The sequence below is a fragment of the Etheostoma cragini genome, chromosome 16 (assembly GCF_013103735.1).
Source record: "Etheostoma cragini isolate CJK2018 chromosome 16, CSU_Ecrag_1.0, whole genome shotgun sequence".
NCBI classification, from domain to species: domain Eukaryota; kingdom Metazoa; phylum Chordata; class Actinopteri; order Perciformes; family Percidae; genus Etheostoma; species Etheostoma cragini.
Genome location: NC_048422.1, coordinates 3,984,231 through 4,006,760, shown reverse-complemented (window position 1 = coordinate 4,006,760; position 22,530 = coordinate 3,984,231). Strand labels below are relative to the sequence as shown.

Below are 22,530 nucleotides of genomic sequence, written 5' to 3'. Positions count from 1 at the left end.
AAGAGCCAGAGAAGACAATCAATTATTGTTCTCACAGGCCAAGTAGTACTTGATTTAATTCATTTGAAAAAACAAAGCAGTTCATTGATTTTTGTTCACTTGGGGGGCCTCAGAACAAGCTGTAAATACAACACAACACAACACAGCCAGGTGGTTTGGTCTCAACTCCAAATATCTGTCTATTTAGTTGCTAAATGCTCAACTACGTTCACCAACTAACCTCTAATATTCATAACGTGTCTGCTCTTTGGTGCTGACGAGGTAGTGGACAGTGGCGTCATCAGAGACTTTTCAGCTGCAACTGGAGACACGGTTGATGAGAGCAGTTTGCGTGGCTAGAAAACCAAAACTGTGTATGACACTTTTCACATTACTCGTCATTTTTCAACCCATAGTTTGTATTTGTGCATTTCTAAAACTCTCTACAGCTGCAGGTGTGATTGTGTCTCACATTCGCCCGTAGCTTTTCAGACTCAGTCTATTAAAATAAGATCTATAGCAATGTGGAAGCTTTGAACAGAATCTACCACACAGTTTAACTCTGTTTATCAAATCACCATGTGATAAGCTGTAAACATGAAAATATATATAATAATGTCATGTTAACAGCATATTTCCTGCACTGTTATAATTCATATAATTTTCAGTGTCATCATGTTTAAAGCATATTTATTCACTGATGTTCTCATATCATCATAATGTGTACAGTTTATCTAATTCTATACAGTGTAATAATGAACACAGCTCCTTACTTTTTTAATCTAGGTTTTAAATGTAAATGTGCTGTATTTATATAGTGCTTTTCTAGTCTTAACGACTACTCAAAGCACTTTTATATCATACAGGATACATTCACCATTCACACACATTCATGCACGGTGGCCGAGGCTGCCGTACAAGGTGCCACCTGCTCATCAGATAAACATGCACACACATTCACACTCCGATGCACAGCACCGGGGAAAACTCTGGGTTCAGTGTCTTGCCCAAGGACACTTCGACATGGGACTGCAGGGTAAGGCATCGAACCACCAACCTTCCAATTGGCAGGCAACTGCTCTACCACTGAGCCCCAGCCGCCCGGCTGTCTTCCCATGTTGTATTTAAGTTGTGTAACTTTAACGTTTCTACTCTACATGCTTCAAATTAAGTGTTTTGTGTGGAATTTGAATTTATGAGTGCTTATTCATTGTGTGTAAGAGATCACAAAACATGATGTCTCTCGACTTTTATTGTAGATACTCTACATGCAACATATTGCACGTTGATTTGAACAGAACATTTGTCATCCAACATACTGGCAAATCAGAGACGCAGGACGGGGACTGGGGGTCTGGGGGACTGGGGGACTGGGGAGGGAGGGGGGGATCTTTTCATCAGCTTAGGAGCTGCTGACCATGGGCTGGTTCTGCAGAGCAGCCTCCCTCATGGTGTGGTACTCGTACTCATTCTTCTTGAACATCTTCAGCTCCATCTCAGTCTGCATTCGCATAGACTGAAGGCATAAAACAAAGCAAGATTACTGGCAGTAGTGTACTGACAAAGTTCAATTATGCTTAACCCTGCTGTTGTCCTCGGTTCAAATTTGACCCATTTTTTAAAAGGTTTCTATATTAGAAATTTGGGTTTCTTTCAAACAAATTATCAAAAAAACTAACGTTGATGGTTCCACACAACGTTCTTCACAAGTACAAAATGATCAGTTTACTACTTTCATTGAATTGGATGTTTTATTGAATTTCATAGCATTTGAAGAAGAAGATTGATAAAAGAACATTGAAAAAAGTGACAAAAAGTTGGAATAAAATTACACAAATTTCAGAAAAAGCTTGAAATATGGGGTTCAGTTAAAAAAAAAAAGCCAAACAAAAGCACGGAAATAAAACGACAAAGAACATCGGGAAAAGTGACAAAAAAACCACTGGGGGAAGCAGAAAATGTGTCTAATGGTTTAAACAAAAATGTGCATGGTCTACAGGAAGACAAACAACAGAAGGGTTAAGTATTCAACATCTATTTAGTTTGTAGAAACTATATGTTCAATATGTAGTTATAACACTAAAGCCACAGCCCAATACATACAAAGTAAGTAAATAGAGTCAGTGAACTACTGCACAGAGTACCTCCAGGTCTCTGGTGATGGCGTGGTTGGGTCCATGGGTGATCAGGAGGATGGCGTAGGCCTTGCAGATCATGCTGTGACCCATCTCGATCTGCCCTGCATGCCAATGGATGACGCCTGCCCGCATAATGGCCATTCCCAACTGGGCATTGCTGGGGTGGTACAGCTTTCTGCAGGAACAAATCCCATGAAGAAACCCAAACCAAAACTGAATGTATCCTACTAACAAGTAGTGTGAAGTACACAAAGCCTGATCAATCTTATTCATCTGTGCCATAGAGCTCCATGAAAGAGCCAGAAACACCTGCCGGAGCACCAAATGTGGAGTCAACTGCTGCTGAAAATAGCCCACAACAAATGCACATTTCCCTCTGTCTGAGTAATGTATGCTAAAACTACAGTCTACAATCTTATAGACATCTCATGGTTGCAGCTGTCGCCGTGGTCCTAGTACACGTCCTGCGGTACCCTGTTACATCCTGCTACACGCCCTGCGGTACCCTGTTACATCCTGCTACACGCCCTGCGGTCCCTGTTACATCCTGCTACACGTCCTGCGGTACCCTGTTACATCCTGCTAACGTTCTGCGGTACCCTGTTACATCCTGCTACACGCCCTGCGGTCCCTGTTACATCCTGCTACACGTCCTGCGGTCCCTTTTACATCCTGCTACATGTCCTGCGGTCCCAGTTACATCCTGCTACACGTCCTGCGGTACCCTGTTACATCCTGCTTCACGCCCTGCGGTACCCTGTTACATCCTGCTACACGTCCTGCGGTCCCTGTTACATCCTGCTACACGTCCTGCGGTCCCTGTTACATCCTGCTACACGTCCTGCGGTATCCTGTTACATCCTGCTAACGTCCTGCGGTACCCTGTTACATCCTGCTACACGTCCTGCGGTATCCTGTTACATCCTGCTAACGTTCTGCGGTATCCTGTTACATCCTGCTACACGCCCTGCGGTACCCTGTTACATCCTGCTACACGGCCTGCGGTATCCTGTTACATCCTGCTAGACGTCCTGCGGTACCCTGTTACATCCTGCTACACGCCCTGCGGTACCCTGTTACATCCTGCTACATGTCCTGCGGTCCCTGTTACATCCTGCTACACCTCCTGCGGTCCCTGTTACATCCTGCTACACGTCCTGAGGTACCCTGTTACATCCTGCTACACCTCTTGCGGTACGCTGTTACATCCTGCTACGCTCTGCTGTGTCTTGTAATATCGTGCAGTGGCGTGCTATGCCATAAATCTCGAACTACTATTTCTAGTCACTGTTCCATTATCTTATTCTGTGAATATATATTTGCCACCATTCATTACAACATTTTCCATTGTCACACTGTCGCTTAGTCTGGAGAAAACTACTAGAACTGTTGGGTCTTTGTAAATTATGGAGTATGGTCTAGACCTGCTCTATCTGCAAAGTGTCTCGAGATAACTCTTGTTATGAATTGATACTACAAAAAAAAATTGAATTGAAATTGAATTGAACCTATATGGCCAGAAATTATTAAAGGAGAATTCCGGTTGATTTCAACACGTAGCTCTGATATTTGTAAATTAGGAGTGTTGTCAGTAGAGTGAAAAATGAAACCAATTGGTGGTGCCTACACTGTGTTATCCTCCTGCTTGAGTTAGCACCCAACAGGCTTCAACAGGGCCAGTTTTAAACGTATTTAAGCCTTTTAACATGTTCAAAATGTCATTACAAGTGCCTACCCATTTGCAGTGATTCATTCCAAATACACAGCAAACTTGACTGCTGTAGATGTGACAGAAATGCGTGTTTTGACTAGTATGGGCTTCAGCGGAAAACAGGAAATAAACAGGGGTATGTGCACAGTCTGAATTAACAAAACCTTTTTCGCTTTCTGTCACATCTACAGCAGTCAGTCACTGTGTTCACTCAGAAGGAATCACTGAAGGATTCTAGCAGGTAAGGTGAAGGCAGCACGGGTTGTTTTCATTTTTCTCTCTACTGACAGACCTCCACATTTACAACCATCAGAGCTACGGAATTCCCATTTAATATTTTTTGTCTTTATCCATAACGTTCCACTTCTGAGATTGCTCTTGTTCTGTCGGAAATTCCGCCGGGTGTCACTCTTTCTGCCTGACATCTGTCTGTTTTCAGATGTCCCGTCACCTTAAGCTTTCTTTTTGATGCAATTTTAAACTCCAGTGGATTTCTGAGGACTAGGGTTACCTGCTCCTCTGATCTCTGCAGGGTGAATCCAGACAGCTAGTAAGACCAAGCGGAATTTTCTGTTGCACAACTAAAACAACTTTTGAACGTAAAAGTTCCACCAAAACAAGTTCCTTCCCTTTTGTAGAGGCGCTGTTGCTCCATGCAGCGCTTCCGATTGTGCTAGAAGGAAGGTCTGAACTAATATTTTCAAGACCAGTTTAACCATTTTTAAAATATTAGAGAGTGTTTTCATAGAGGTTTCTCCTACCCAGCTGTAAAGTTTTAAAGGTTTTAATTCATGACATAGGGAGTTTTTGCATAATTCTTATCAATAATTTCCTACTGCTTTTGTCTCAGTGCAATCCTTGTTGTGTGGAGGGACTGTAAAAGCACTCCATCAGCACTCACGTGTATCCCTCCACCATCCTGCGGGCGCAGTCGGCAGCGTCAGGGAAGGACTGCAGGTATGAGAGCACCTCACTGGCAACGCTGAGCACACGCAGCTTATACAGGTGAGTGTCAGCCAAGACGTTCCCCTGCTTCTCCAGACACTCACAGCACAACTTCACCACCTGAGAAAGGACAGACAGAACAGAGTGCAGGGGAAAGACAAGAAAAAGGATATTAAAGCTTTAGTGCGTAGCTTTTGTCTATTAATAAACGTCTGTCGCATTCAAGCCATTGCCAACTGAGTGGCTACAAAGCTCATTAAGACTCTCTCTGGATTTCTCAGTATGACTATGATCAGAAGATTGTTTAGTCCGGTGACTTTCCCACAAGCCGCAGGAGCTTGAGTTAGGATAATTACCTCTTTTACAACCACAAACAATACACATATACATGCATATGCAGACACACACACATACACACAAACAGACACAAGACATAGGACCAATAACATGCACATGTTGAGGTCAAGGAGTGCTGATTAGCACAAGGCTAATTGGCAATGTTGCATCAAGTGTCCAGGGTCTTTCATGGTGCGCCAAAGAGAGAGTTCCATACACTACATCCATGAAAGAAAGGGTCCTTGCACGGATAGAAAGGTCATGAGGTGGTTTCCCACGGGTTGCAATCATTTTCTTCGGAGCTGTAAGTCCAGCAAACACAGCATACCTTTGAGTTCTAGAGAGCTGAAAGACTGACGGATCATTCAGAATCAATACAGATAGTAAAAGGCACAGAAACATTAATCAGAGCCAAAATTGTGGATGCTATCTTGTTACAGAACTGAGCACACTCCCAGAACATGTGAAGATATGTACCTTGTGCTTTTATTGGGTAGAAAGTGAATAATGTTATATCTTACATCATGCCAGCCGAGTTTGATACTCAGGCCTAGACAATCACGTGTCCAGATCCTCTCAATAGGAAGGGCAGAGCAGCCAGATATAACTGAGAACTGGTAAAAAGATACCAAACCACAGTTTTTAGGCTGCACAGTAAATATCTTCCGGATAGAATGGATGGGTAAATGCCTCTGCTAGGGGACACCGCATGCCTTAAATGATGATCTTAATTCAAAGTAAAAGAAAAAAGAGGAACGTAATAGATTGAATGCGTTATTTTAGTCAGAAAAACCTAACATGCCAACCTCGCTAAAAATGTCTTTTAGACAAAGAAGCCCCTTTGTTCCTTTTGTGGGGCTGTTATCGGCCTTCCACCAATCAGGAGTGCTGTATTATTAAATAAAGAGGAAAAAGTGTGCCAGTTACAAGCTATATGTCGGTGTGTTTCAGTCAATCTTCCAGCTTTGATAAGATGTGAGATAATGGGATCCAAGCTGTTTTTAGAAACACTGGCAAAAAGAAAGCCATGGAGTGACCAAGGCTCTGTCATAGCACTTTCTCAGGTACGCTAGCAAACAGACACATCTGGGCCAAATCAAGTGAGGAGGGGCCTCAACACAAAGGACCAAAAATAGGTTTGAAGTTGGGAACTGAGAGGTCACCATCCTCTCTCCTTCTCTGTAGAGTTAACATCTCAAGTCGCGGGCGTTCCAGATAAATGTAGATAAACAAGTTAAACAGCTGAGGAGGACCGGGAGTGTTTTTAAGATAAATACACAGGTTGTAGCCTGTAGATAAATACACAGGTTGTAGCCTGACGTTGTCATATTCAGATTCTAGTCACAATATAAGTCTGATGGTGCTCCATTGGGCTGGGATTACGGGGCGTATTTCAACCCTAAATTCCTCTGCACTCATTTGGATAGACATACAACCAGTGGTCAAATTGAGCCGGGGCTCTCCAAATAAACCTGCTTGATTCCGTGCCTGCTTGCAGTCAGTTGCCTACTGGAAAAATGTGATGAAAGTGATGCTTTTAAAAACATGATTTTGAAAACATGTTATTTCTGACAATAAATGAAAGGTTTATGAAAAGGCATGTCTATTTTGTCTCGGTGGAGCTGAGACTCTTGTTCAGCTGCTTAATCTTGGTGTCAGTCGACCGTTGCACCTTGCTTCCGAGAGCACATCTAGGAAGTGTGTGTTTGCCTTTTTTTGTGTGTGTGTTTGTGTGTTGTATTGGTTACTTCTTATATCATAACAAGGTATTACAATGTGTAATCAAATGATGACTTATTACCAGAAATATAAATGGTAAATGCCCTAATACCTGTTGACCCTACAACAATGCAAAGCATAGGCTCTTAACCTTGCAGTTTTGAACACATCGTATAGGACTCAATTTCTCCATTTCTTTGTACAGAACTCTCCAGAAAGTGGCGTTTAATGATTTATTTTTCAAAAAAACAATTCCTGGGGGGGGGGGGGGGGAGACCAATTTAGCCTCTGCCTACAACCAATCAGCGCAACGGAACTCAATTTAACTGTCAACAGAACTCAACACCAACAAGATGAGACGAGTCATTAGCGCATCGTCTTCCTCGTCGTTCCTATTGGCCAGTTGGGTGAGCACCTTCTTGTCTGGGGAGTCCATCTGAATCATTACACCATAGTCACCGGAATAGATGGGCTGTCTTAATTATACGCGAAAGCTAGCGTAGCTAACTATTGATATGAAAACCTTTTCTCTCAAATATTTCTCTCATAAAATGTTTTTTTGCTATCAGTGTTAACTTTTTCTCTAACATTGATTTTTCTCTCAGATCAATTATTTTCTCGCATGTAATAAAGAAAAAAATCTAGCTCCATATCCCGCCCCCCTACACACGACCGTTGGATTAAAACGGTTCTCAACGATTTCCTAGAACTCATTGACTAACTCAGCTTAACACCTGACTTGAAGGACTGAGTTCCTTTATTTTATTTTTTTCTCTTCCTGTATTTCTTTTATTTTGTTTATGTTTTTTCCTCTTTTTTTTTCATTTATCTTTTGGATGTTGTATGTCCTTAATGCTGTGTATTTTTCTATGTGGATTGGGTCTGTGTTTTACGTACCCATCTGGTTTTGACCTGATCTGGGTTGGTGTGTGGTGGGTAAGGGGTTCAAGGGGACTTGACTTACTGTCTCAAAGTATGCTTCGTTCACCACTGCCTTGTCATTTATTGTGACTTTCAAATAAAAAGAGTTGGAAAAGAACAGGATAGTTAATAGAATAGAATACGCTTTCTTTATTCCAAGGGGAAATTTGTCCTGGGCATGGTGTTACAATCTGTTGCAGGGGCGGCTGTGGCTCTAGAGCGGCTGCCTGCCAATTGGAAGGTTGGTGGTTCGATCCCAGGCCTGCAGCAGTGTCATGTCGAAGAGCCCCTAGGTAAGACACAGTGTGACCGGGACCGGGGTTGCCCCCGATGCAGCGCCATCGGAGTGTGAATGTGTGTGAGTGTTTATCTGATGAGCAGCTGGCCCCTTGTATGGCAGCCTCGTCTACAGTGTGTGAATGTGTGTGAATGGTGAATGGTTAATGTCCTATAAAAAAATACTTTGAGTAGTTGTTAAGACTAGAAAAGCGCAATGTAAGAACAAACAAACATGTAACAGAATTTACATTCTAAAATCAACATAAAAACATAAACACATCAACAAAGCATCTTAGGACATAAAAGGACACATTTGACTGTACAAACAATACGACATCTCAAATAAAAACTGTATTAATTAAAGTGTGAAGTGCAAAAAAAGTGTTGGTCTATTTCAGCAGCTAGTCAAGACACCAAACTTTGTCATGGAGCACAACCCAACACCCCCACAAGAAATTGTTTTTTTTCATTTTTGTGAAAAAAAATTAAAAGAGTGTAGAAAAGCTGAAAGTAGTGTTGTGTACCTGGTGGTAATCCTTCTCAACACGGGACCTCTCAATCTTCTCCAGACACTCTTTACTGATGGCAGTCGCCTCTTTCACCTGATCAGCAGAAGGCTGAGAGGGAGACACAACGACAAAACAGCTAACATATATTGAACATACAATATTCTCATAATCATAAAAGTGAAAAAAAGGGTTTTGTATTTTGTGTGACTAGCATCATATGCAAACCCAACTTTGTTCCCCTCGCTCTCTGCAGCAGCCATCATCAGGTCGTCCTTGATGTGCTGGCTGCAGTGTTCGCAGGTGCACTCAAAGTGGTAACGCTCCTTCAGCTTCTTCTGGCGGTCAGCTGACAGGTTGAGGAAGTCCACGTAGCTGACGGTCAGCTCCTGACCCTCTGAGATTTTCCCCAAAGCTCGCAGCTCGATTCTGGGACAGAGGGGAACAGGAAGGGGGCTTTTTTTTCTGGATCTGACAATGCGTGTTTTGTGTTTAACCTCCGCACTGGAATCCCAATCCAAATCCCAGTATTGTGTGAGTGATGATAAAATCAGTACTAGTTGAAGCCATATACAAACCATGGACAGAGCCAAGCTAGCCATTTTCCTCCATTTATGCTAAGCTAGGCTAACCATCTGCTGTCTCTAGCTTCATATTCAGCTTGCTGACACAAGAGTCACATCAACCTTCTCATCTGACTGAAGTGTATTTCCCAAAATGTTAAACACACACTACCTTATGCTGACTCTTGCATTTTTCAGTGCATCTTATTGTCAGGCATAATTATACATGTTAGTTAAATTAGTGACGGTGGTTCTCAACCTAGGGGCCGGGACCCCCAAAGGGATGGCAAGATAATTTCTGGGGGTTGCTAGATGGTTGGGGAGAGAAAAGACATATGTAAGACTGGGGAATGTTTTTTATATTATTGTGTGAAGTTTGTTACATTTCATATGTTGTATTCAGAGCTTCATTTGTAAATCAGGAGGTCCGGGAACAGGTGCTGATGTGACCGGTCAGGGGAGAGAAAAAGTCACAAAGGCATCAAAAATCCACAGAGCCTGGAGCACATTGGACAAGGCTAGGTGCTAGATGCTAAAACTAAATCAAATCACTCAAAATCAGCAGGGGGAGGTGTGTAGAAACAGTTGTTTACTACGGTTTGCAGCAAACCCTAAAACCAACCTCATTATTCTGGGGGGGTCGAAACTCGAAAAACTTGACAACCACTGATGGGATATTTCACTGTTGGAAAGTAAATATATCTTTAAATTTGGTCACTTATGTTGTAGAAATTGGAATTGTTTTAGAAATTGGTGCCTTCTAGGGCGAGAAAAGCCAGAAAATGTGTTTTGGCTCATGTGGATGAAAGACACAAAATCCCAGAATGCACTTGCTTTGCTGCTCTACGAGTCCAATCCCAAGCCACGCATACCGTTTACTGACATAGACAGCGAGCATTCAACTTTAGTGTTTTTTATTGTCATTTCAACCAGATGAAACAGCGTTTCACCATGGCTCAAGTGGTGTTGCACATTTAAAATATATAAAAACAACATTGGGGTTACACATTTAAAATTTATAAAAACGACACTATATAAAACCGACATACGAATCAGGCAAGATTTAGTGCGCCGTATAGGCTCCGTAAAGTTCAGCTAACACAGTGGTATCATTAGCGCTTGGAGTGATGTAAACACAGAGTGGAAAAACAGCCGTGAATTGCCTGGAATGTAGAACGGTCGGCGTTTAACAGTCACAAACTCCACTGCTAATGAAGTTTCCTGCATATTCTCCAATCTGTACCTGTGTTAGACGGTGCGGTAGTTTGAATGCACACACTTATGCACACTTAGCTCCAAGATGGCTGACACTCAACCCGCATCGGCTCTCTGCGGGTAAAGAGTCCAAGCCCCTTTGGACGGGTTGAAAACATGCGTAAAGAGCTGACTTTTAGTCCACAGCCTCGGGGCAAAAATGCCCCAGATGACACTAAATTTGTATTTTTGGGTCATCAGAGGCTTTTTTCCAATCCACAACACAGAGAAATCTAGTCTCAGGGAGAAATGAGGGAGGGAAGCACTGGCATTCAAAAAAACTACCGGGTTTCTACTGATACAAAGCTTAATAATAAGTTGTACTGTTTATTGATCTTGGTGGAGAAATAACAATTTACACTCTGTAGTATCTAAAGTGTCCCTTTAAGAGATGATTAAAAAAAGGTCCCATTGCTGTAAATGTTTGAGTGGTCATGAAAACAAATAAATACAACTAAAATGTATTATTATAATTCTTATTTTTATTATTATTATATACATAGGTAATACGTACCTCCTCTGAGAGTGGAGTGCGGAGCTTAACGCTGCCTGGCTGCAGAAAAGAAGCAAAGTGTCAATTCATTTCAACAGTTGAATTACAGTGGTCTTCTGTTTCAAATAAGGCATCAAATTTATTATAGTCCACAAAATCTAGTTTGGTTACTGTGCTTAATGTTGTGCTCATAATTCCTTTTCCTAAATAAAGTTGCTGAAGCTATAGTGCGTGGTTTCTGTCGCCCCCATATTGTAAGTAATGACAATAACACTGTCGGCGCGTCCACATGATACAAGCCTTCCGGGATCACATACCACCCCCCACTTACCTCCTCCATGCACTTGCTAGTAGCGTTAATCCCATCAAACCAAAGAGGACACAGAGGATTTAAAAAAACAGGATGGACTCTTCAGAAGAGTTAATTGTCTTGTAATTTGTATGTCCTCTTTTTCTCCAAAGCTGAATTCTGCTGTTGTTCTTTCTAATGTAAATTGCATCACTTAAGCTGCTCTACGCGAATGTCGCTGGCCTGTTTTGTAAACATATGCTTACTGAGAAATACATAGATAGTTTAAGCTTATTTTGACAATGGCTTGAATGTAACAGCCTTTCATTACTATAAAATAATCAGGCAATATAGCTTTAATTACTTATTTATAACATAATTAGACAGAGGTCTCTCATTGGGACTTTACAGGAGCCGTAGCTTGGATACCTACTTGCCGTGGTTGAGGATGACGGTGCAGTTGGGCCAACAGTCATGGTTGACCAGACAAAGGTTGGGGAAAAGTCCCACACCAACAGCCTGCAGGCCTCTCTGGTCACTCAGTGTGAATCCATTACATTTGATCTACAGTGACAAATAGAGAGGGAAGTAGGGCGTACGGGAGAGACAAAGTACCCAGGTTTATTTCTGAAGCTGTCTTTCCCCTTTCCCAACTTGGTCTGCGAGACGGGATCTTCAGGTTCTATGATTTCTTTCCTTGCAGTAATATATTCCCCAGAGAGTGACTGATTGTTAAGCGTATATGTCTGAGATACAACTTTTGTTTCATCTGTCTCTGTATAAAAAGCAAATAAGAGACATAAGTACTAGAATATGTATTAGAATTAGCCCCTAAATATTTTTTATTGAAATTGTTTACTTGTTTCTGAAAAAGTGAAACTTGAAGAGACAAAATAATCCAATTCTTCTTTTGAAATTGCAAATCAAGACATTTCATATTTTCATTGCAAAGAGGTGAATGAATTCCATACTCATGAAGCATAGAATGCAAAAGGAGACATTTGTTCTTACAATGCCAAAGATGTGTGAGATGTAGTCGGCTGAGTGCTGCTGTCTTCCATGAGACCAGTATTCCAGGAAGGTGTGCACGTCAATCTTGAGCTGCTTGAGTTCTTCTTCAGGGAGGTCAGCCACGTGGTCCTGCAGCTGGTCCACTGAGATCAGCTGGCTGTCTGACACAATGCCTGTGTCCTTGCTTATACGCCACAGCACACGGGCAGCCAGACTGGGCCGGGGGGAGAGACATCACTGTCACATTCAGATATTAGCCAGACATTATCACACAAGCACAATTCCTTGTGTCAATCAACATATGTGTACATCCTTTAATAATAGATTTGATTGATTACTTGATTCATGTTTAAGTAACACTTTTTCCCAACAAGGTTCTAAGACAATAAGCCTAACAGACAACACATGATGTACAGAATTACATTATAGGATACATTTTCCTTTCCAATCATTGCAGATAAAATTATATTATTAAGTGATATGTTTTATATCACTTACTAAAAATGATTTAAATAACCTGTCTGAATGGCTTACACCAGACATCAGCCAAAGCTCCAACCTGTTTTTCCTTAAATCGGCCCATCCCCATATTCAAAGGAAGGTTGTTCCACAGCAGGGGGGCTAGAAGGGGGGCTAGAAGGGGGGAACGGAGTAGCCTACTGTCACTTGGCTGCCTGCTCTGCCAATCTTCCCTGCCCTTGTCACATGACAAACTAGTGTTTCCATGATGACTATCCACAATTCTAGTACCATGGAACCAGCACTGGAATATTTTTTTTAAATTTGGCAGACTGAGACTATAGGAAATATGTAGACCTATTGAATTCAGATATAAAACTCATTAATTAATAATGAATGTGATGTTTTATTTAGCAGAATTACATTATATTGGTCTATCCTATCCAATATTTCTTTTATTTCTAAGCAGATTTTCCATGCTGTATTCTGATTCAATGATCCAAAAAGAACTGACACATTTTCTATTCTAGGGCAACAGACATGGCTTATCATAGATAGATGTGTATTAACTTATCAGAATACACCACTGTTCCATTGGCCAGCATCGACCGTTCCATCCCATTCACTTCTCAGATTGGACCCTCCCAGCTAATGTGCCTCAACTACTCTTCTGTCTGAGTGACGACTCTGGAGTGTACTTTGGTCGTCAAATGACAGTCTGTCAATTAGATGGGAAGATGGTGTTGTGTAGAAAGTTGACACTTTTGGGCGGGCCTTTATAGCATTATCATCAAGTTTGTTCATCCTCTGTGGAACATGAATAATCATCATAAGTCGTTAGTTTGCAACACACAATACGCAGTAAATATAAGATAATGATGCCATTATAATCAAAATTGTTCGTCTGATGACCGTCTGATTTGTTTTGTACATTTAATAGCAGCCTGACAACTTTGTATATGTCCAGGTGGAAATTCTGGCGTGATGGAATTACATTTGAATCTCTGTCATCATCAAGACTGAGTCTACAGCCGTAAGATAAGCTCTGTGAGGCTGTACAGATAAACATGCGGATGTAAAGCAGGTAAAATTGTTTCCTATGATCACCATCTTAGTTCCGTGTGTAAGCATGCCAACATTGGCTGAATAGCAATAAACACAAAGTACAGTATTGTCACTTTTACAGGTTTTACGTCATACACCAAATTCTTGGACAAACATGGGACAGAGATTTTTACCTGATAAGGCTGCTAGTTTTTACCAAACATATTCAGGGAGAGATACATGTGTGTCCAAATGGCAATCCATCCAATAGTTAGTTTTGTTTAGACATGTCACTCAAAACCACAAATGTTAATCTTATGGCAGGGCTAGAGGAAAGGTTGAGGGAACACCAATGTCAGTAGGATTCATCCTCTGAGCACCATGACTGTCTGTGTAAAATGGAATTGTAATGTTCTCAATGGTTTCAGTCTCAAACAAAGTTTTTTTTAAAATTAGAATTCACCTTTTGTGGAGCATGAATGCCCACACAAGTTTGATGGAAATCCCTCCCTCTGTGTTTGAGACATAGAGGCGTTTTAGAGGAACAGTCAGGTAGGGTCACTAAAATATCTGGAAATCATCATCTGGGCACAGAGAACACCCAAATCAAATGACATAAGCATGTGGCCAGTGGTTGTTGAGATATGTTGCTAACCAGCTGACCAGATTGCCTACAACCAATATTTGAAGTGGTCTGACATTTGCTATTCTGATTGTAAAGGCAACTGTTCCAACCTACTGAGGTCACCTAGAACAAACATAAACAAAGTAACACAGTAGCTATTTTTCCATCCACACGTTTTTATCCAAATTATGAAAAATGCCTTATTGAAACAGTAAAATTTGATTGAATTTCACAAATATTGATTCAAAGGAAATACGTTTGGTCTCATCGGATTTTCTCTTGATCGATATACGGCTTATGCGATAAATGTAATTTGCCAAATAAAAAATGAATAGCGATTATAATTGCATTTCCCTTCAAGTGAAACACACTTTAACCAGCTTTATTAGCATGAGTTTTTTTTACCAATCTTCAGATAATTCAATTGACAAGTGGATGGAAACGTAGCTAGTGTCAGAGCTGAGACAAGAAAACATCTTGTTCTGGAAGACAGGAGTTTAATTTTATGATTTCTTTCCTAGAAATATATTCACCAGAGAGTGACTGACATACAACTTTCATTTCATCTGTCTCCTTTATGAAAGCAAATAAGAGAGACATAAGTATTTGAAGCCACTGAATGCTTAGTATTGAAATAGTTTACTTTGAAAGCTGAGTCTATTACTGCCCTCGCTGCGCCGATTCTCCAACCAACCTCCTGCTCCATCATCCCCTCACTCGCTAACAAGAACCCAAGGTATTTGAACTCCTTCACTTGGGATACGGACTCATTCCCTAATTGGAGAAGGCCCTCCATCGGTTTCCTGATGAGAACCATGGCCTCAGATTTAGAGGTGCTGATCCTCATCCCAGCCGCTTCACACTTGGTTGCGAACCGATCCAGTAAGTGCCGCAGGTCACAGGCCTGATGCCATCAGGACCACATCATCTGCAAAAAGCAGCAATGGGATCCCCCAGCATTGCAAGGCAACCCTTCACAAAAACCCATGTATCAATTCCCAGGCTCCCTCCAGGATTATTACAAGGCTGAAGAGCACTTCCATTGTGCCACGACCAGGACAGAATCTGCATTGTTCCTCTTCAATCTGAAGTTCAACTATCGGCTGAACCTTCCTTTACAGCACCTTGGCGTAAACTTTACCAGGGAGGCTGAGAAGTGTCTTAGTGACTTCCACCAGGGAAATTGACAACAATTCCCCAGGATCCTCCAGCTTTGGCTCTAACATAGAGGGCGTGTTAATTGGATTCTGGAGTTCTTTAAATTGCTCCTAACAAGAGTTGAGGTCAACAGCATCCCATTCTTACTGTACACAGCTTGAAAGGTTTCCCAATCCCCCCTTCTGAGGTGGTGAACGGTTTCCCAGAAGCACCTTGATGCTAACCGAAAAGTCCTTCTCTATGTCTTCTTTTAACGGTTTTGCCTCTTTCAAGACAGAGGCTGCAGCCCTTCAGGCCCTTTGGGGCAATCAGGCCCAATAGGCAGGGTACTGCCTCCTCTAGGATGACATATCCCAGAAAGATTATTTCCCTGACCACAGGTGTCCACCACAGTGTTTGAGTGTTATCGCCCCTTGAGGCACAGCTCTCTGCCACAGCTTCAGAACATTGCCTTCTCAGGTTCAATGCCCCCAAACGCCAAAGGGATGCACGAAAAGCTCTGCCTAAGGTGGGAGTTGAAAGTGTGTCACACAGGGGCCCCCTCCAGATGTTCCATGTTCACCCACACTACCCATTTGGGCTAACAGGTCTTTCCAGAGTCTACCCCCCAGCCCGTGACCCAACTCAGATGGTGATTGGTTGACAGCTGCACACCTTTCTACACTCAGGTGTCCAAAACATGCGGACTCAGATCAGATAACACAATTACAAAATCAATCATCAACCTTCGGCCTAGGGTGCTCTGGTACCCTAAGCATCCCTATGTTTGAACACGGTGTTCATTATAGACAATCCATGACTAGCACAGACGTCTAACAATGAACGGCCGCTTGCGTTAAGATCAGGGAGGCCGTTCCTCCCAATCACACAGAACTATGGAGTCCACTGCTGGAGCCAACCCCTATCCAGGATTACCCAACAGATGGTTGTGCTCCGCCTCCCACACAAGTTCCAGCTCCTTCCCCCACAGAGAGGTGACATTCAACTTCCCCAGAGACAGCCTCTGCCATCCATGTCTGGTCCTTTGAGGCCCATGTTTGATCCTTCGAGGCCCCTGATCTTCATTGTGCACCCGACCCCAGCGGTTCCTCCAGCAGGCGGTGGGCCATTGGGATGGAGAATGGGTGCCACGTTGCTTCTTTGCGTTGAGCCTGGCTGGGCTCCACAGCAAATGCTGCGACCAGGCGCTCGCTGACAGGCCCTCCATCTGAGCCTGGCCCCAGACAGGGTAACTCTACCTTGTTCATAGGATTTGTCTGGTCCCTCACTTGAGACCACTTTGCCATCAGAGACCCTATCAGGAGCAATAGGCTCCAGACAACCCAGCCCTCAGGTTTATAGGGACACAAACCTCCCCACCACAATAAGGTAATGGTTCCAGGGAGGCAAATTCATGGTTTTAAAAGTAATTAACTTCTATATTAACTATTCTGTGGCTGTTAAAAATCAATTACTTATGTCTCCTATTTGCGTCAATACACCTGCTGATTCCTCAGGTCCACGCAGGATAGTCTCAGTTTTCCTTACCGAACATTCTCGCTGGGGACCTTGCTGATCTTCTTAATGGCTTTACATTCCTGCTTGTGTTCATCCCAGCATGCAGTCTGGCAGGTGCGGTCGCAGTAATGGGCAAACTTACACTGGGCACAGCGATGCAGATTGGCCTGGTGGCGGAAACAGCTGTGGCACACTTGAGTGGCCAAACTGAGAGGGAAACAGACAAAAGAGAGAAACTATTACAGTTGAACTTCAAACTTCTATCAGTGATTGACATTCAAGATTTTCAGTGAGTGTAAGTGATTGAAGAGGCAATAGTAAAGTTAGTCAGTTCTGCACACACTAAACCAGGGTCCAAAGTTAACTTTAGCCAAATGGCTAGTAAATGTCGGGATTTTACCAGCCGCTTACTATTGTTTTTTGCTGGTGAGTAAAAGCAAATGAAGCAGCCACTTGCATATTTTGCCGGCATTTGGCTAGTAGATGGTGCTGATTTGTGTTGCTCTGAACAGATCATCATTCTCTGCTGTTTATCCAACGTTTTTGCTTCACAGAGAGCTAGTTTTCCATGACATACAGCTGCTTCTAGTGTTCCATATCCTCAAAAGCCCCAAATCTTTGAGGGTTTTAAAAAACCTTCAACTTTGCGTAATTTCTCCTCAGTCTTTTTGACTCAACAGAGAAAATATCACCATTCATTCTGTGAAGTCAGCATGTTAAAACAAAAATAGGTTTCAAGATTAGTAATGCTGTTAATGCCAAATTATGGTTGGAGAATATTTACATACAAAACAAAATATGGTCTCAACAGGATGAGTCTTTTCCTTGGCAATTATTATGTTTCCACCAAAATGATAAGAGTACAGAATTGTAGACATTCTACCATTAAATAACTTGAAAAAATAGTGCATTTAGCTGCCGTTTTCGCGCTAAACCCTTACATTTTCTGGGTCACAGATAAAAGTTAGTGTGTATTCTATATATTTTGCACTACATAGTAAATGTTTCGTTTGTCAGTGATTTATTAATCTTTTTGAAGTCAATGAGAGTCTGAAGATTTGATTGTGAATGTTGTTTAAGTTGTTTTTTTTAATTAAAAAACATGTTGTTTGAAAACTGGTTCTGGCTTAAATGAATTGGTGAATTTGGATTCACTCATTCATTCATATGCATACAAAATACTACATGTATATGCTTACATTTTTAGATATACAGTATGTGTAAATAAGACATACACATACACCGTATATACATATGTTAAATAAATATTCTCAGTCTGTTTATATGTTATAAAGATTCAGATTTGCAAGCATGACTACAAAGGACTTTTCTATTATCATTCTTTTACCTATCTGGATGTCGACGACACACAAACGGTTGCACTGTGTGAAGTGCACACACTGTTCTCAGAGTATCTGTGTGTGTAAATAGTTTTCACATAGTCCAAAGGGACAGTGAACAGACTTGGTAATGCTTCGGATGATTGTTGGAACGCTGCAAAGCCCTATGCAGCATACACACACACACACACACACACACACACACACACACACAAACACACATGTCTTACTGTTACATTATGCAGGTCGGCCCAGTGCATGCCTACCCTGTTGGACACCCTCAGTGAGTAAACACCCTGCAGTTACTAGCTCTTATATGGCTCAGACACCATGATACCAGATCTATGTCTGGCATTCCAGCAAATAGACGGACCAGATTGCACTCACTGTAACTTTATTACCCACCAACCTTTTACAGAAAGGTGCAGAACACTGTGTAAACTGTTTATTTTGCAGAAAGCAAAAGCCACAGCTGCATTACTTTACTGATTAAATGTTGACTGTTACTTGCTCCAGGTTTAAAAAAGTTATGCATCTGTTGAAAAATGAAAGACCATAGTACAGAGACCAGATGAGAAGTTATTCAGCAGAAAAACATGTTGTAACATCTGACTAACAATAGCAATTATTAGTTACAATAGTTCATTATTAGTAGGGCTGTCAATACGAACGCTAGGAGTTTAAATAAATTCCTTTGAATGACACAAAGGTCAATTTGTCCATCTGTTGCTTGATGTTATGCTTACAGCATATTTCTTAGCATACAGCACCTTTAAGGTTATTCTGAAGAATATTCTCAGCAGTCAACGTTTTAGATTGTTGCAATATTAACAAACTTTTGCAAAATGCAAGCACATTAGTTCGCTCCCATGTTGATAGGAGCAATAAAAACTTACTGTGTGATTAATACCAAGTTAACTTTAGACAATCATGTGATTAATGGCTATTAAACATTTATATTGACTGACAGTCCCTAATTATAAGACATTCTCTTCTTAACATACTTTCACATCTAAGATAACGGTTAACAACAGAATGTTTTAGCATGATTAATAAGTAAGTCAGTAAATAAACTAGTATACTACTCAATAAAAAGCAAACAGAGGATAAACACTCAAACAATACAAACCTTTTGGGAGGCACAACATATACAAGGACAAAGTGCACATGAAACAAATGAGTTTTTCAACAAAATTATGAAATTATGGAGACAATGGGCTATGGTCCTGTACCAAGTAAGGGCATTAAGTTGAAGGAATGATTGAGCAATTTGGTAAATGAGAAAATAATAACAATAAACTATGGAACTAGAGCCCGGAGGCGGTTAGCTTAGCTTAGCAGGAGGACAGCTCTGTCCTCCAGCACAATCCTTTGCCTCTTCAATCACTTTAGTTTTCTTTGGTTCCAAATCGTCACCTTTTAAATCTCTCTCTTACTTTTTAAACAAGCAAGATACAAAGTGTTGCTTTAGAGGTGCTGTTGGGTGTATTTTTGAGCTTTGGACCAGTGTTGCCAATTCCTCACAAGGGAAAGTGGCTATAGGCTGTCCTAAAAGTCGATATATGACGTCATGTTCATTTGCATATTTGCAACATCATTACGCACGTTGTTGTGTCTGCAAGGTAGATAAAAATAAATAAAAAGTCTTTAGCCAATTAATCACAAATTCAATAGAGGTATTTATTTTACCTTATGATTTTTACTAGGTAGCCTATCTTTGAAGCGCTTCCCCCACTCCCTGCACCCCCTCCCCCTCTAACTGCATGTGCAGTACTGCTGCACATGAGCAGAGAGGGGAGGGGCTGCTCAGCAGTCACAGAGCAGAAAGAGAAGTGAAATACCTTGTGTGCTTGCTGGACAATACTGAAAAAAAGTTGCCAGATTTGTTGCCAGTCGCTTTTGGGAAAAGAAGTCGCTAACGGGGTCTGAAAATTCAAAGGCGCTAAGTTGGCAACACTGCTTTGGACAGAGCCAGGCTAGCGTCTGCATGTGCCGGCGGCCAGTAGTTATTTCTGTGTGAATCTGCTGAAGTTGTATTTGTTTACCAGTTGAGTTCAAATGTCAACTTCATCTATCTATCTATCTATCTATCTGCTGCTCAGGGTCCTCAGACAAAGACGGACCACTTAAGTCCAGTTGTCAGATCTTTACAGTGACTTCAAATGTTTTACCTTCAGCAATGCGGTTGTGCTTTCAGTTTGGTTTGTTTCTTGTGATTACTGGAAGAATACTAGATTTTGATGAAACTTGGTGAAAGGGTGTAGCATGGGCCGAGGAAGAACATATCCAATTGTGGAGGCTCTCCGTATCACGGGGCGGACACAAACAAATATTTTTCTTCACACTGTGAGACAGGCCATGGCCTTTGGCGGAGGTCTGCGCTCTCCTTTTAGTTTTAAAATACTACAATTAGCTTATAAAGCATTGCATGGTTTAGGGACTAAATACATTTCTGATCTGCACTGACATTATGAACCACCCAGACCTCTCGGGTCTGCTAATTGTCACCAGACTCAAAACTACACAAAAAGAGCTGTAAGTGTAGCATATGAATAATGTATAAATAATAGAAGTAAGACCAATCTCTACAAGCACATACAGACTCAATAGACAGTAATCTCTATTCCACTACTGCAGGATTTTTAACCCTCTCAGATCACTGGAATCGCCAAATTATTTTTTTAAGAAACAAATTTGAAAGCTTGCAAGAGGTCATTATCATTTTGAGATTGAGCCTCCTTGCTCTTGAAAACTGAATCCAAAGGTATGTCAAGCTCAAGCTCACATGACAACTTGTCAGCTGTCTCATTGCTGATGTCATGACAATATGAAATGAGGTCACAGCTCAGGGAAGCCTGACCTACTGTCCACAACGCACCTGCAGTGTGTGAGCTGGATCGGCAAAGCCATGCTCAGTGAGAAAAGATCAGTCCTCCTACCTCTCCATCTAGTAGCCTTAGTCTAAAAACTACAACAACCGGGAGCCTCGTACCTGTCAAAGACCACAGCAGAGAAACTGGGCTCGGCGAAGACCACTTCCCCAGCATTGAGCTCTTTGGTGGCCCTTAGGCCTCGACCTTTCTTCCCAGCATCAAACAGTTCAGCACTCTCCATGTTCCCTACAGTCATTGCACTGGCTAAACAAAACACAGAGTAGGGAGAAAGCTGCTCAGGGTGGGACTAGCCAAGGGATCAGGGACTGAACAAGCCACAGGGAGTGGAGGGTTCTCTTGAAATTGTCAGGAGCACTTTCCCCCTCTCCACGTAGCCCGAGCCCTGTAGCACCCAAAAATAAATTCACCCCCTCTAGGGGTTGTACCACCCCAAGATTGAGAAAGGAGGTGAGCATTGGGAAATGAGACGGGCTGGGGGACGTGCTAGAGGTAGAGGTACTTTATGGGTGCCGTCCCCTTGTTTGGATTGGTTCCTCCTATGATATTTTGGTCCGGTGCAGCTGTGGCTCTCTGTCAGATGCACATGACAGGAAACAGATCCACTCACATTCAACAGCAGCCTCTGTGATGTATCTTTTTCATTGCACAGTACAGTGAAGGTAAGTCTTTATAGCGGCATTTATTGATTCTTTTTTGGTCACTCAGGAATAGCAGAACAAGCTGTAACACAACACTGACATACTTTCACAATATAAATGTTAATATGGTGTATACATGCAGTTTTCTACCGATACAGAAAATATATCCTCAGAACACAAATGTACAGAAATATGAATTTATAATTCTGTTTTTGTCTACCTGAATAAAGTCCAATACTCACTATCCCTTTAGCTTTGTTTTGGTCTCCACCGTGAGAAAGATATTTGACTCATAGACTGTAAAATTAGCTGACGTTGCATCCATGACGTCCAACATTGGTTTGTGGTTACAGTTTTGAAGAAAATCGGCAGACATTCCCTTAAGGTACCAGCTAAGACCTTGGTTAGCAGAACGCTCAACAATAATAACAACGATAAAATAAATGTGACCATAATTTACAAAATGAGCATCATGAAAGTAGTGATGTAATGTTTCGGGCACCCTGGTAGCTCACCTGGTTGAATGTGTGCTCCATGTACTAAGGCTTAGTCCTTACTGCAGCAACCCAAGTTTGATTCCAACTCTTTGCTGAAGGTCATCCCTTTCTCTGCCCTTTTTCCTGACTGTCCTGTCCAAGAAGGCCCAGAAAGAAAATCTTAACCTTCCTCTGGTGTTAGCTTTCTGCTGCCATCTGAAGTGTTAGCGGGTCATTTTGGACCCGTGTATTAAA

At 41.8% G+C, this 22,530-nt stretch overlaps 1 protein-coding gene across 1 annotated transcript; it reads right to left on the bottom strand.

The window, feature by feature from the left end:
• Positions 1–1,216: 1,216 nt before the first annotated feature.
• LOC117959231 (histone-lysine N-methyltransferase Smyd1-like) lies at positions 1,217–21,566 on the bottom strand. Its single transcript, XM_034896232.1, has 10 exons — positions 21,260–21,566; positions 16,958–17,134; positions 12,145–12,358; positions 11,567–11,697; positions 10,866–10,904; positions 8,768–8,963; positions 8,553–8,645; positions 4,730–4,893; positions 2,124–2,292; positions 1,217–1,495 (listed from the first exon to the last, which is right to left on the bottom strand). The coding sequence occupies exons 1-10, from the start codon at positions 21,394–21,396 to the stop codon at positions 1,382–1,384; spliced, it is 1,434 nt and encodes a 477-aa protein (XP_034752123.1). The 5' UTR covers positions 21,397–21,566; the 3' UTR covers positions 1,217–1,381.
• Between the last annotated feature and the right edge of the window lie 964 nt (positions 21,567–22,530).